Raw genomic sequence first — 14,601 nt, 5'->3', positions numbered from 1 at the left:
TGGTTTGTAAATCCTTTGGCTTTAGATGGAATAACAGGAGTGTTTATGGTCTATCGTTCTTCCATTTAGTTGGAAAATATTTTGAAGAAAATTTGTCTGTTAGAAAACTGTGCCTGCAGAGAAAGGTCTTGCAGCGTCTGGAAGCCCCAAGGAGACAAACCTTTTGCTTTCTCAGCAGTCCCTGCTCAGTGGTGACAGTAATTTGGGTGCCACATGGATCTACACAACATCCTCATTTTCCTCCTGCAAACGTGGATCACTTTGTGTGTAGTCTGTAGCTGAAGGAAGGTACCACTGGGTGTCTTTTTTTTGCAGGCAGGTTTCGAAAAAGTCAGATCAGATTTTTTTATTTTGAAAGGAAATTGCAATTTGTGGCATCTAGGGGATGGACTCCTTCAGTATAGGTGACTGAGCTGTCAGAACTGAAACTTTGATTTTATTTTCCCCCCTTTCTCCGCAGTCCCCCTTCCCTGATCTGGTATGTGGAGGGGAGATGGGATGTCCAGTTGCTGCACTGATCAAAGGAAAATGATGTTTTAAATCCAGCTACTTCCTGGAAGTTGCTGGTATCAGTCGGGTCAGCTGAAATCAGCTGGGAGCAAAGTGGAATTAGAACGTCAAGAACAGCTCATGTAACTGCTCCCTTGCTTGGGGTTTGGATGGTGTTAAAAATCCAAATCTGGGGGAGGAGAGTCACTGGTCAACACCAGAACAGGACCACAAGAGTTCTTTGTGCAAACTTCTAGAAATACTGAATGATGACTGCAGTGATGTTGTTTCAACAGTTGTGTTAACTCACTCTACTCACATCCCAAGTGTCTAATCAAGTGACCCCAGTCTCCTGTTGGTAAAACCTTTTTCATTTACCTGAGCATGTCAGACTAAGAGCACCAGGATTGACACAGAGGATATTTAACTTCTTAAATTTGGATTTATTGATATTTTTGTCACAAGTTGCCTTTTTCCTAAAATGTGATTATTTTTATATCTTTGGAGGGCCGAAGCTTTGTTTTTTTTGGTGTAGAATATACTTCTTTGTTCTAGGTTCTGTTTAGAATTCAGTAGCAAACAAGGGCTGTTTAGGTGTAGTGGAATTTAATTTCTCTAGCATAAACCTGCCATTCCAAAAATGTTACAAACTTCCTTTTTTGTGCTTTTATATGAACTTTTTGGCTCAGCTTTAGCACTAAGCAGAAAATATCACACGAAGAAACCCTGCATCCAAATGGGATAAACTGAACATGTTATGGATACACTGCTTGCCTCGGTTCTGTTTTCCTCTTGCACTGCAAAATTCCATTCCCTGGATGTCTGAGCATGTGCCAAGTGTTCCTCCAGTCAGTTACCAGCTCTGTGTTAATCAGAGAGTTCTCACCCTCCTGCTCTGAAGCTGGGACTGGCCCTGGGCACCACGTTGTGCTGCTGGTTGGGCTCCACCTCTATCGATCAGAGCCCTGGCACCACTCTCAGAGGTTTTTTGTCAGCCACCAACAGCTTTTCCAGGTCTTTCTAGAGATGCCTTACCAATTTGTGAGCTTGTTAGTTATGCCAGGAGAGCAGAATAATCATAGGAAAATGGGGATACTGATAGACATGGAGCTGGAGAAGCTCAGGAACCAGCTTGGAGCTGTGTTCACCTCTGTGTCACCCGAGTCCTGTGTCTGGGTGTGTGGCTTTGGCTAAACATTCAGGTCCTTTTTTTCTTTCTTGGATCACTTGAGCCTGAGTTATCGAAGGATTTGGCTCTCTCTCAGCATGTTTGGGCTGGGTTATTCCACAGCATTCCCAGAAGGGGGCAAATGGATGTGAATAATCATTGCAACTCACGCCATGCCCCGAAACATTACCCGATTCTGCTACAGTGTTCTCATAATTATTTTTTTCTGTCCCATATGAATAGTTATTAGTCTTAATGCTTTTTGAATAACACCTTTGAAATGTGCCTTTGTTTTTCATGACGATCCAGCCTCTGACTCCGGAGATACGTCTGGGCAGATTGCTGGTGTTTGGGAGCTACTTGTTCATGATTACTGGAGCAAATTACTTGTATGGGAAAAGAATAAAAACTCAGCAGTTAATAGCAACTGCAGATCCCATTTTTAGATATTTATTGTGGCCTGTGCTGTTAGTGTTTAGCCTGGAACTAGGATGATCTTCCTTCGGGTTCCCATCCTCGCCCTTGGGCAGTGAAACATCTTGGGGGAAGTGGGAAACAGCAGGAATTGGGACTGTAGGCAAAACTGTTTATAAGGGAGGGTTTTTAATGATCACTCTTTTCCCTGCCAGTCATTCTCACAGGGATGTAAAATGCACCTTCAGTTTCTGCCTGACCTTCTGGTTACAATTCCCTTTCCAAATGTATTTTAAAATATTATTTTAAAAGTGTTTTTCATGTAGAATGTTTATTTCCTTTTCTGCTTTAGTTTCAAGACTTAGACCGGAGATTCTGAGCCAGTTCTCTCATCATGCTGGAACTTTTTTGATAAAATCCAGGAGTAGGACCCAATTTGTGCCATGTGCAGTTCTAAGATACATAAACACATTTTTCTTTGAGGGATATGCCTGGTGCTGCTGTGATGCTGCTCACACCAGAGAACAGGAAGGCATAGAACAGATACTCCTGGACTCAGTATGTTTTTAGCTTTCAGTTATTCCCTGAAACATGTCAAATTTTATAAATATTTATATAACTACTACATGTTGTCTACTATTTAAATAGATTTTTATAGTGGGGAATATAAACCAACAAATAAAATGCATTTATTTTATTCCATTAAAAGCATTCTGATGCTGCAGTTCTTGAGCTGTCTGTTATGGTTTTGAATTCAAAGTTAACATGTCAACATTTAGCTGAAAAATTTCAGTTGTTTCTAGAAGGGATTGTGCAGCTAAATTTGCATGTAGGACAAATGGGGCTTTTTTAGCAAAATAACCATAAGTCAAATAATCAGAGAATATGATTTTAGATATTTGTGTGAGTTTCTGGAATTGCAGCACTCCACAATGAAACATTTCTTACCGTACAGTGTGTGTTGGAACCAAAAACTTACATTTCGGTGTGGTTTCAGTATGATTTCACAGCTTTTGTTTTGTGCTGTACTTGTGGTTTTGTAGGCTTCAGACTATTATTTATAGGGGTTTTTTATTTAATTGGGTGGGGATAAATACTAAACAAACAAGAGAATCCTAGTTTACTTGAATTTCTGGTTTGCTTCTGAAAGGACGTTATTAAAATTTCTCTTGATGACAGCACAGTTTAAACTTTCTAGCTAATAAGGTGTGTCATGTAGAGGAACTTGAACCTTCCTGGGCCTTCTGAACGTGTTGGTGGTGAGATGAGGAATGTTCTGGTGTCACTGAAGGACTTGCTGAGCACCAAATAGTCACAGCTGTGTCTGCTCCATGGCCACAGGGGCTTGGGCCTTCTCTGCTGAACCCTCTCAAATTCAATCCATGGTAGAACTCTTAGTGTTTCATCAAGATAAATTCTGGTTTCTATGCTCATTGTGCATTGTGTGATCCTGTTTTTGCTATAAAATCACATGTGTGTAAAGTTAAGGTTGAAAACATGTACATCACTGAAGAGTAAGAAAAGAGAGCCAGGGAAAAAAGATTGGGAGAACCTTGTGGTTACACTTGCAGTGAATTAGTGCTTATTTTGGGAGGATTCCAGCCAGGAAGGTGTTACTTTTGATCTTTCTGCTTTCTTAAATACCCTTACCGATTCACAGGGACTGAAACAGTCCAACAGTCCCTTGCTCCTTTTTAAACTGTGGCAACACTGAAAGCAGCGTTTGAGTAGAAGGAAATAAGGCTGATGGGATCCACAGATAATGGGTAATTCAGGAATCTGATACCGGTGGGTCAGTGCAGCCAATCCGAATCTGGGATTTGATTTTTTTAATCTCAGAATAAATGGAAAATATAGATATGGTGAGTGAAAAATCTATTTGTGCAAAACCAGCCTTTATTTCTTCTGTCCATCAACTACCTTCAGAATCAAAGGAGCAACGAAAATGTGTAAGAAGCAGTGAAAAAAGGGGCATTTTTGCTAGTCCAAGCTCCCTGTTCCATTTATTAAAAGAAAAAAAACAACCCCTAACAGAAGTAAAGCCAATACTGCTTTCAGATGCCATCTAGGAGGAGGTTTAACTTAGACTAAGATTTAAACAGCCTTACAGAAATCTACTATGTGGCTTCTTAAACTTGTTTACATACTCTGTTTTTAAGGATTACCTCCTGTGTTTTCATATTCCGGAGTGAGTTGTTTGTTATGGATTTTGCAGCTGGCAGAGTTTGGGGGAGAGGGACGGTGTGTCAGGAAGTCAGGCTCCTGCAGCGTGTTGGTGTGTACTGCAGTGGTGGTTAATTGTGAGGCTTTTGGCAAAACTCCAGGTGCTTTTCATCACAGATACAGGAAGAAGTGAAGAGAAAAAAAAAAAAAAAAAGCTCTACCTGTCTTAGGTGGACTCTTAGAAAATCGAGAACACCCAAACCTGAAAGGCTGGTTACGGTAGAATTCCTTCTCTCCAGCACGCAGGTGAACTTCAAAAATGATGCACGGTCTCGAAAAGAGTCTTTTAAAAAGTTATAATAATGCCTATGTCACCGTAATAGTTTTCAAATTAGGGAGGAAGCATTATAAATAGAGCAGATTTATTTTTCTTTTTTATTTTTTTTTTTCACTAGCCGGCAGGTATGAGCAAGAAGAAACACCACAGCAGGGAAGGTCCCTCCCCCAGCGCCACTGGGAGATGGGGTAAACACTGAGCAGGGAATAAATGACAATGAATTGCTTCTGGCTTTTTCACCGTGGGGTTTATCTCAGTATTGCACAATCTTAGCCTTGAGGCTGGGCTTTCTTGGGTGATCTTTCTTTTCTGACATGCAGCGTTATGAGTTTACAGAATTTTTATACTCCTTCAGAGCTGGTAATTCATTTGCTCCGTAGGATTTCTCCACAAGCTTGTGCCTTCACGTCCTTAAACTGCAGTTTGCTGCTGGTTCAGTCAGAGGCAGGGCTCTGTCAGCTGTGATGTTCTGTGCAGGTCTCTTGTCGGGCCTTGGGGGTAGATGAGTCCCCAGAACATCTTTCACTCTGTGTTTCAGGACTGTCCTGGGTCAGCTGCCAGCCTGGGCACAGCCAGGTAGGGGGGCTTTGAGGTTTTATGGCTATGTTACATGGGATGGACTGGCCAAAATCCAGATCCATCTGCTTCCTGCTTGGCCCCTCTCCACACTCCAAAGCTCCCAGTGCTGTCAGCGTGCTGGTCCTTGTGCAGCCCTGCCTGTAGCTCTTTGCAGCAGGTGCGAAACCAGAGCCACCGTCCAGTCCTTTAAATACTGTGTTTAAGCAACGTGCCTGGTATCAAACAGCGAGTCTTTGGGGCAACATCCAACCTAACCAACACCCCCTTCTCCCTGCCTGACAGCCAGCCTTTGCATTCCACGTTTTCCTCCCTCAGCAGCAGGGCAGACAACAACCTCCTGGTGCTGCCCCGCCGTGATTCATCGCCGGAGCAGGTCTGTCCTGTGGGCTGGCTGAGATAGCTCCATGGAAAAAATACCACGTGAGCATATAATTAAAGGCTCTCTTAATTCATTACGTAGCGAGAGACTGAACTGAGATTGCAGCCAGACAGACACAGCCCTTGGTAGTCACGGGGCAGAGAATGCAGGTTGGGTTTGTGTGTGGATCTCGCAGCCTCGTGTGGGCTCAGCATCGGGGATGGGGAGAAGGTTGTGGCAGTTTAGAGACTTCAGCTCTTCAGTCTGAGCCTGCAGGAGCTCTGCTATCTTCCCTCCTTCTTCCCTGGCAAACTCCTAACGAGGTCAGCCCTGGGGGCAGGAATGGGAGAGGAGAGGTCATCCGTGGGTGGTTTTCAGGCACTTGCCCTTCGGGATGTGATGTCGGAGCATCTCACAGGAACACCGAGAACTTTTCAACACACTCACTGTCTGGTCATTGGAACATTTATCCTCTGGATGAAGCAGCCCTTTAAGAGCAAATTCTGGAGTCAACACCTTGTATTGAAAACAAGAACAAATCAGGGATCAGTTAATTCTTAATCAGGATTAACGTTTGGCAGAACGTTAAACAAATACTTATTTCTGATAATGGGCCTAACCTGAACTCTGTTGGTACAGTAAATATTAGTACAAGAGCCCCAACAAAGTTCCAATTAGGACCTGCCTCTCTTTCCAACAGAGGTCAGGGTGCCATGTAGGAGTGAGAGGTCCCAAACTTGACATTCTTTACAGGGAGGAACCAGAGTTCTGTTTTTAGCATCTGAACAACAGCGATGGATGTGCTGTTTTACACACGAGAAGCTGATAAACTCTAAATGTGACTGGCTGCACTTTTTTTTTTTAAGCCTGAGGCACATAAAGGGCACTTCTGCAATGAGTTTAGTTGAAGAAAAATTCGAAGAATAAAATCACTGTTCTTTGTGTTGAATATATAACTGTGTTAAAGCTTCGTAATTCATTAATTATAGAGACATTGTGCACAATGCATCCTTCAGCAACAGCAGAAATCCACTTTCTGTATTACTTTTTTCTTATATAATTCTAAAATAGAAGATTTTGCAGTATATTTTTTACAGATTGAGACAGCTTTTCTGCATAAACAGTCCCTATAAAAAACATAATACTTGTCTAAGAGATAACACTGGCTTGCTCTGTTTTAAGCTACATATTTTAGTTTTACACTAAATTTGGACACTTCTCATTTAACTCCAGATCCAGTGAAAATCTGTTTTAAATTAAATAGGGTTGACTTGACATTTTGCAGTTTTCCTGTGGAGACAAGGCCTAGGGCTGAGGAACGGGTTTTTGTTGTTTGTTTGTTTGACTGCTGTATTTGTATGTTTTAAATGAGAAACATAGCAATAAATTAAAAAAAGAGGAATTACAATGTGGAGTTCAAGTGACATAGGCCTCCAGATGGCTGGGTTAAAGTGGAGGTTGGTTTAAAGTATGTGTTTAAAGGACTAGTATGAGGCTTTTTTCATTCATGTGACCTTTCAGTATCCAACATCTGCCACAGTTCCTTTACCAGCTCTCTCACTGAAAGCTGCTGAGCATCCAGCTGCGTAAAATCTTAAAAATCAAAATATCTGTGCAACCTGTCTCCAGTGGAGGGGGGTTGGGGGGGGGAAAACCCTGTTGTTTGCAATGCTTTGAAGCCAGAAGTTGTTTCTTTATTTTCCCAAGGCTTGAGCAAAGCTGTGCTGCAACTGCAGTGACGCTGTTGGGCAAGGCAGGGTGGGGTGAAGCAGGTGCTTATTGATACCTCCAGGCTACAGGTAAAGGTGACTGTGTTTTCTTGAGCATTCACAGACCTAAACAGGTGGATTTTCTTTTACTGATTAGCCAGAGAGTGGACACTATTTATCCTCTGGTTTTGATGGCAAAATTTTAAAATAACTGTGGGTCAGTGAAAGAGCTGGTAACTTGTAAAGTTAAACTTGTGAAGTTAAGCTTACAAAGTTAAGTAACAGTCTATGGTTTTTCATTGTTGTATCTCCCAGCCTCCTACTTTTCAATAAAAAAGGCATGTTCATAATTTCAAAACCAAGGAATTATGTCCCTGCCCTACCAAACTGAAATAAGTTTCTTCTGGAAGATTTGGTTTTTTTCTAGAGTTTTGGGGGGGTTTATTTTGATTTTTCTGGGGGTAAATTGATTTTAGGTCTGAATATGACATGGTGTTTGAGGAACTCTAGGGTAAGGAATAAAGTGAAACCTGGAATTTTGGAGTTTTATGACTCTTAAATACCAACAGGAAGCGTAGTGCTGAACCCACTTTTTCAAACCCACAAACATTTGTCAGGAGCAGTTTTTACATAGCATTTCTTACAATCCACAGTTCACCAGTAAACATTCAAACAGTGACAGCACAAAACTTTATCAGCTGACCCCTAGATCAGTATTTCCCTTGTTGTTGTATTTATATTCACTCACCCCTTTCTCCTCCACACTTCACCTTGGTTCCCCTATTTCTCCCACCTTCCCAGTCCCCTCTGTTACTTCCTTCCTTTTCACTGTCCCTCTTTGCTCTCCAAACTTTGCAGTGACTTTTCCAGAGCAATGCTGTGAGTCCCAGATGTAGGAGCAGGACACCAGAGAGGTGTGAGAGCTCAAGCTGCTCCAAGTAACAGACCTTGGAGCATCCCCAACCCTGTTAAATTGGGTGGCATTTGCTGCTGTCCCTGGAATTTGGGACATTAATGCCCTGAGTTGAAAAATCATATTACTTTTTTTTCTGTCCTACAGACATTACAAATGTGAGGAGCTGCTCGTGGGTCCTCCTTGCTCCTTCCTTCCCTGCACAGCAGTGGGAATGTGCTCACAGCTGTTGGAAGGAGCTGGAGTGCTCGCCCTGCACTGAGGGAAATGTGCAGCAGCTTTGCAAAATTGCCTTTGGCGCCTGTCTGAGTGTCCTGTAGAACCAGCAAATTCCATTTTTCTCAGCAGTTGATGCAGCAGTTTTCAAAACAAGCTAGGCAGCATTTTTAAAGATTTCCATTGCAGCTTCTTTCGGAACTGGGAAGTGTCCAAAAATCCATCTGTCTTTGCTGTTATCATTGATCCTGAATAGGAATTGCCCTTTTTCCTGTGTAGTGCTTGTACTTCTAATAGCCATATCTTGCCCATCCCTCTAATTACTGCTTTATTTCTTTCAGCAGCTTAAAATGAATTTAAACAGCCTTTTAACACTTCCCTTTTCCAGCTGTGGTGTGTATCTTTCTGTTAAGCAGCAGCATACAGTGATGAACTGCACATTGAAGTTTTAATTATTTTGTGATTGCATCCACTCAGGGGTATCCAGACACAGATTGCTAATGAAATACAGCTCAGTGATCCCATTTCTTATTAATGGGATCACCTTGTGACAAGTATTTTCTAAGGAAGAAAGGTGCATTTGATAAATTTGATACAAGGAGGAAAACAGGGAGAGAAGTTGTTTCTTTTTTTTTCTAGAGGCTCTTGTTTTTGCAGACATTATTAATTTATTGAAGTTGTGTCATCTAGAGAGAGGTATATTCAGAGTCGGTATCTGGATGTGCAGATACCAAATGAAGGCCCTCTGAGGAGCCCTGCATTCATGTAGTATTTCTTGAACTGTGGCAATCTGTTACTAGAACTCTGTAAAAGAATTCTTCTTTCAGTTTTTGGAAGCTCTGTATCTGTGTGTGTCATGTGGCTGTTCAGGATGTGAATATCTCTTTCTTATTTCCTCTCTGTGTAACAGAAGTTGATATGTTGGGGGTATTGATTTAACCTGACTGATGGGAGAAGACTTTTTTGGGGGTGTGGTGGGGTGGTGGGGTCTGCTGTTCTCCCTCATCAAAGGCTTCTGGTTTTGCATTAAATCATTCTGTGCTGGTGAAGAGGTGTGTACTCAGATGTCTGAGCAATGACAGCAAATCCCACCTGTCTGCTTTTCTAGGTTATTTTGCAGCTTTTCCATATTCTCTCTTTCTGATGGGTGCAGTTCAGCAGCACAGACAGGTTCAAGCCTAAAATACTCCCAATAGCAGCTCTGTGGGGAATAAAACACCACAGCTTCCTTTGTGCAAAAATGATGTCAAATGTGTCACTTGGCTCTAAGATACTGCAAAAACTGTACTTAAGTCCCTTTCAGGATTGATATATTAATGATTGACAAACTATGTTAATTAATAAGAATTTAACATATTAGGACTTCTACTGTGCTTAATGTTGTCTGCAAATAGATGGATACTGATTCTTTTATGGTATTTTCAACACTATATTTCTTAAGAAATACTATTTCTGTAGTGATGGATGTTGCTGTAATATTTGAAGTCCAGTTCCTTTAAAAGTGGACACCTAAAAATTCTGCACTTTAAAATCACTTTGAACGTGTCTCACTGAGTAATAAATTGTATCAGTGTTACTTCCCATGTACCCACTTACCTTAAGCCTCATTGAGCTGCGTGTGAAGGAAATAAAAAAACTGCTGCTGATAAAGAAGCAAAGGAGTGTATTAAAAAACCCAACTCTTCTTTCTAATCAACTTTAAAGTGAATCTGTGGTAAGAGCCATGTGCTTTATTCTTTCAGGACACACAACTCTGCCCCGTGTCTTTCCTCCAGCGGTCACTGGATGCTTTTAGACCTTATTTTTTTTTGTTGTTCTTGTTCACTGCTGCTCCTGAGCGTTGCTTTTGTCCCTTTTCTCACCCTGGCAGTCGTTCCTGTCATGCTGAAGGCTCTGACCTACGATGAGAAGAGGGGGGCCTGCAGCGTGGGCTCCAACGTCAGGGACGCCGCCTGTTACGTGTGCTGGGCCTTCGCCCGCGCCTACGAGCCCACAGAGCTGATACCCTTCATCAGCCACATCTCCAGGTAAGGTTTGAACTGCTAAAAACCAGCTTGTCTGCTAACAGGCACACTGAACAGCTGAAAAGGGAAGAGCTGAGTATGAGCGGGATGACGACGACATAAAGTGTTTCCTTTCCAAATCGAAGTGTTTCCTTATGGCTCAGTTTCCTTGTGTTCATCTGTTGTAGGAAAACCAAAGAAAAGTCCAAAGAAACTCACTGTAAGGAGGTTGAGAGAAATTAGTGGAGGCTTTGGCAGGGGCAGGGTGTCCTGTCCTGCTTGATCACCCACTCTTGTGCTGAGCTCAGCAAAATTCTGGCAGTTTGAGAAGATTTGGAACCACAGTTCAGTAGAATTAGAAATAAACCACTCTAAAACAGGGGAGTTCCTTTACGGAGTCATAAAGACATGGAATGTTAGGAGAAGATTTATGGAAGAAGTTCCTTCTTACCTTTTCAGGTGAACACTTGTTCCTAACGATCCAGGGTTTCTTGAACTTTGTCAGATGGGTGTTGTGCAAAGAATAAAGTAGGTCTTTACTGGCAGCTTTCAGCCTGCAAGTTGAGCAGATTAGAACAATAAACTGCACTTCAGCTCTTCTTCCATATGTTTTAAAATTTTCATTTTGAAGTGTTCCCATTCAAAGATTATTTTGAGTAAATAACAAAACCACTTCCAGTTTCTGGAAGGGCTAAGAACTTTACACAGTGATTCTGAATTCCTAGTAACACAGCACTTCTTAATAATAGAGGGTTTATTATAAATAAGAATATATTTTAGTTAAAGTTATCAAATACATGAGAGAATTTGTTTTCTCTTTTGATACCCTGTAGTTTTATAGAGTAGCCCAGTCCAGTACCCCACTTAGCAGTGGATGGAAGCATGTGTGTGTAGTTCTTTTTCAATCTGTGGTTTCTGTTTCAAAAGACTTTCAAAAGTAAAATCTTCAAAATATTTCCAAATCTGCCATACTGCAGTGGTGGACTTGAACTTGGTACAGCTTTTCACTTAATACTGTTGATATTTTTGCAGATACAAACTGGTTTTACCTTTTTTCTTTCGTCTCTTGCTTTCCATGCCTCTTTGCCTGTGGGATTCTCTCTTTGGTGTTTGGTCTTTTTGTTGGCCACACACTGGCTGATATTTGAGGTGTCTTTAATGGGTGACTTGCACTGCAAACATACAGAGGTGGCTTCTAACAGTTTTTCTTGGCACACTTTTAGGACAACCATTGATAGCAGCAACTCAGGCATCTTTGTCCCTATCAGAGGAATTTTGATCAGTGGTCATTTAGTATTATCTTTTTAAAAAGAAAAAGAAGTTTGGACTCTCCACTGATCTGTGCTCCTGGGTATCTGGTTGAATTTTTAGGGGCTGCTTTCAGATTGATGACAGAACTATTTCAGTCTCATCCAAAAAGCCTGGTTTGGAAACACAGAGCTACCTGCTGAGCTCAGCAGGTTTCCAAAGAATATGTGACTGTTTCTTTCTTCTTTAAAACCTATTTTTAAAAGTTCTTCTGAGACAGTCTGTAAATCAATCCATTTTTGTTCCTTGATCCCAGTGCACTGTGCCCTGGCTGGTCTCTGCTGTTCTTTATCCTTGTAGCCTCACTCTCCAGTGTGGGGTCACCCAACAGGTCTCTGACCTGTGTGGTACTTGCTCCTGGGCTTTTTTGAGACCTTGATAAAATCTTTCTAAGAACCTGCTGTCGAACTTCTGAAGGCCAAACACTGTTTTTCTTCTTTTTTTCCAAAGTGAGCAGACAAGAAATGCTGAGACATTTTAGCATGGTGACTGTGATAAAGCAGTTTCATGTTGTTCTGGTGATGTTCCATCTAGAATGGCATAGATACTAAAGGAGAGGAGTCTGGTAACACTAAGCTGTGCTAGGATGTGATACCATCCACTGTTTTGGGATAACTTTTGGAAAGAGAATGTGGAACTCCAGAATAGCCCAGCTTTACTTAGGCACACTAGAAACAGTGATATTTGCCACAGTAAATTAAAGAGATATTCTATTTTGAAGGGTCATATTTAATTCCCTTCTAACTGAGTTCATGGTAAATTATATATGGTGTGAAATTCTTAACTGAGGGTTCCTAAAGATGTGTTTGTACAAAAATGATAAATACCAAAGTCTACTTTGTGTTTGCATAGGGACAAGGGGGAGTGGTTTTTAAACTAGGAGAGGTTTAGATTAGATGTTAGAGAGAAATCCTCACTGCAGAGTTACACTTATATTCTCACTGCCAGCAAATCTTCAGGACAAGTACAGCCATACCAATACTAAAGTTTGGTTCAAATCTGGTGATTTTTGTAGATTTGGTCAGCAGCCTGATGAAAATAAAATCTTTGCTTCCATCCTCTGAGTTGAACAACATTAAGTTTTCTTTCAGGATCTGTCGAGCTTATTGCTTGTGAAACTTAAAAAAAGCCCAATTGTGGGTGTTCTGGCCTTGCCTTCCTCTGAATTCTGGTCTGTTCTGTTTATCAGAATTTTTATTTCATGGTGCTTTGAGCAATATATTTCATTTACTCCCTCTACCCTGCTGTGCTGCAAAGCAGTGTTGCTCTCCAGAGGTTTGTTTGCAAGCTCACCCTGGGGATTTCTCAGGGTTGTGCTGTTTTGTTTTACTGTCACGAAGCTGTTGGTGGGAACTCGTGGACAAGTATGAAGGAGGTTGTGTTTCTGAAGAAGTTCCTGTCCCTTGGCCTGTTCTGGAAACAAATTCTTCTTTTCTTTTTAGGAAAGTGTCAAGTGACAATAATTGATATCCCTCTGCCCATGGTTGTAATGGCAGTGAACGCTGTGGCTGTTCCAGCTATGACAACTGCAGTTGTTGGGAATAAGTTGGTGGAATGGAGTGAAAAACAGGGTGGACAGCCAAGGGGAAGCTGAAAATTGCTCATGAACAGCTGTAAGGTGGTGTGGTTTGTAATGTCTTAGTTTTCCAATGAAGCTGTTGTTTTGAGAGCAGAGCAGAGAAGTATTTTGGCAAGTATTAATGCTATATAAGGCTTTACTTAAAAAGCTGTGTGGTTCTGGTGGCCATACCTTTTCTGAATGTAATCAACTCCTAAAGGTAGAATCTTTGCCACTCCAAAGAGAAATGGTGAAAAAAAAATATTCAAATAAAGTATGACACACAGTTTCACCTATTGTGTCAGCAAGCCGATAATTACACCCGGCTTTTTTTTTTAAATCTAGCCTTAGGTGTGTCACTGTTTTACTTAAAGAAGAGTCATACTTCTAGCCACAAGCAAATTGTTGCTACCCTTAAAAAAATGCAGAACTCAGCATCTTGAAACAAAGTGCATAATATCCATTGTGAGCTGAACTACACAGCAAAAAACATCTGCCTGGATAGGAATATGTGCTGGGAGATTCTTAGAGAAAAGCAGTAAACACCTTCCAAACCTACAGTGAGGGATTGCAGTCCTGAAGTGCTGGCTTTGCTTGGTGCTAGGAATTGCAGAAGGCTTATCCTGCATTCAGTGCTCAGCTGCTGGAGGCAGGTGGGACCCACCTAGGTACCAAAATACAGAAGTGCCACATAAACTGGGTCCTGCCCTGCATCCCCCTAACAGCAGTTACAGATTAAAGCAGAGGGGACTTTGGGGTGGGGAGATTCTTTTTTCTTTTTCTTGTATCTTTATGTAATGGAAAAACATTGTTTTCTGTGTTTTCAGTAGTCAAGGGACATAAATACTTCACTTAGGACTAGTGAAAAATCACTTTAAACTGCATAAAGTCACGTTGTTTTAGTAACATTTCTAACAGTGCTTTAAAAGAAATATCTGTCTCCATGTTCAGTGACAACTGTTTCTTCACTGATTTCTTATGAATGTTCTGTTAAGTGGTGAAATTAAGTTACAAACTTGAATTGCTGTAGATCATAGATCAGCCCTTCTCCTTCCTGACCTTCTCACTCTTTTAAGAAAGAAAAAAGGGAACACTTAATAGAAATATGTGTCCAAGAGTATTTCTAATTGTACTTGCTCATATTTTTACATGGCAGTGTTTTTTTCCCCATCCATATTTCAACAAGATCCACTTGCTTCCATCTGCTTAATAGTTTGTTAAAGTCTAGTTTAACTGGTTTCTAAAATCTTACCTCATCTATTCAAACTACAGGACCACAGAAAGAAAATTCTTGGCAGTGTGGACGAAACTTCACTTTTGTAGGGCAGTGTTCCTCCTTTTTGGGATGCAGGCACTGAAGTTGCTGTTCAAGCATATCTTTATAAA

At 41.2% G+C, this 14,601-nt stretch overlaps 1 protein-coding gene and 1 long non-coding RNA gene across 4 annotated transcripts in view; one reads left to right on the top strand and one right to left on the bottom strand.

Annotated features, from left to right (window-relative positions):
* TBCD (tubulin folding cofactor D) overlaps positions 1 to 14,601 on the top strand; it is a 116,907-nt gene that overhangs the window by 39,485 nt on the left and 62,821 nt on the right. For all 3 annotated transcript variants that reach the window (XM_032706570.1, XM_032706571.1, XM_032706572.1), the window contains exon 14: positions 10,217 to 10,373. In XM_032706570.1, coding sequence (XP_032562461.1) covers positions 10,217 to 10,373 — 157 coding nt within the window. The remainder of the gene's footprint in view (positions 1 to 10,216; positions 10,374 to 14,601) is intronic.
* On the bottom strand, positions 4,771 to 10,697 carry LOC116796175. The gene is made up of 3 exons (XR_004360289.1): positions 10,569 to 10,697; positions 5,952 to 6,024; positions 4,771 to 5,838 (listed from the first exon to the last, which is right to left on the bottom strand). It is a non-coding gene; the product is annotated as an uncharacterized LOC116796175 (long non-coding RNA).

This window comes from Chiroxiphia lanceolata, chromosome 19, assembly GCF_009829145.1.
Source record: "Chiroxiphia lanceolata isolate bChiLan1 chromosome 19, bChiLan1.pri, whole genome shotgun sequence".
In the NCBI taxonomy this organism is placed as follows: Eukaryota; Metazoa; Chordata; class Aves; order Passeriformes; family Pipridae; genus Chiroxiphia; species Chiroxiphia lanceolata.
The sequence above is the reverse complement of the archived record's forward strand: the minus strand, read 5'-3'. Positions and strand labels throughout refer to the sequence as shown.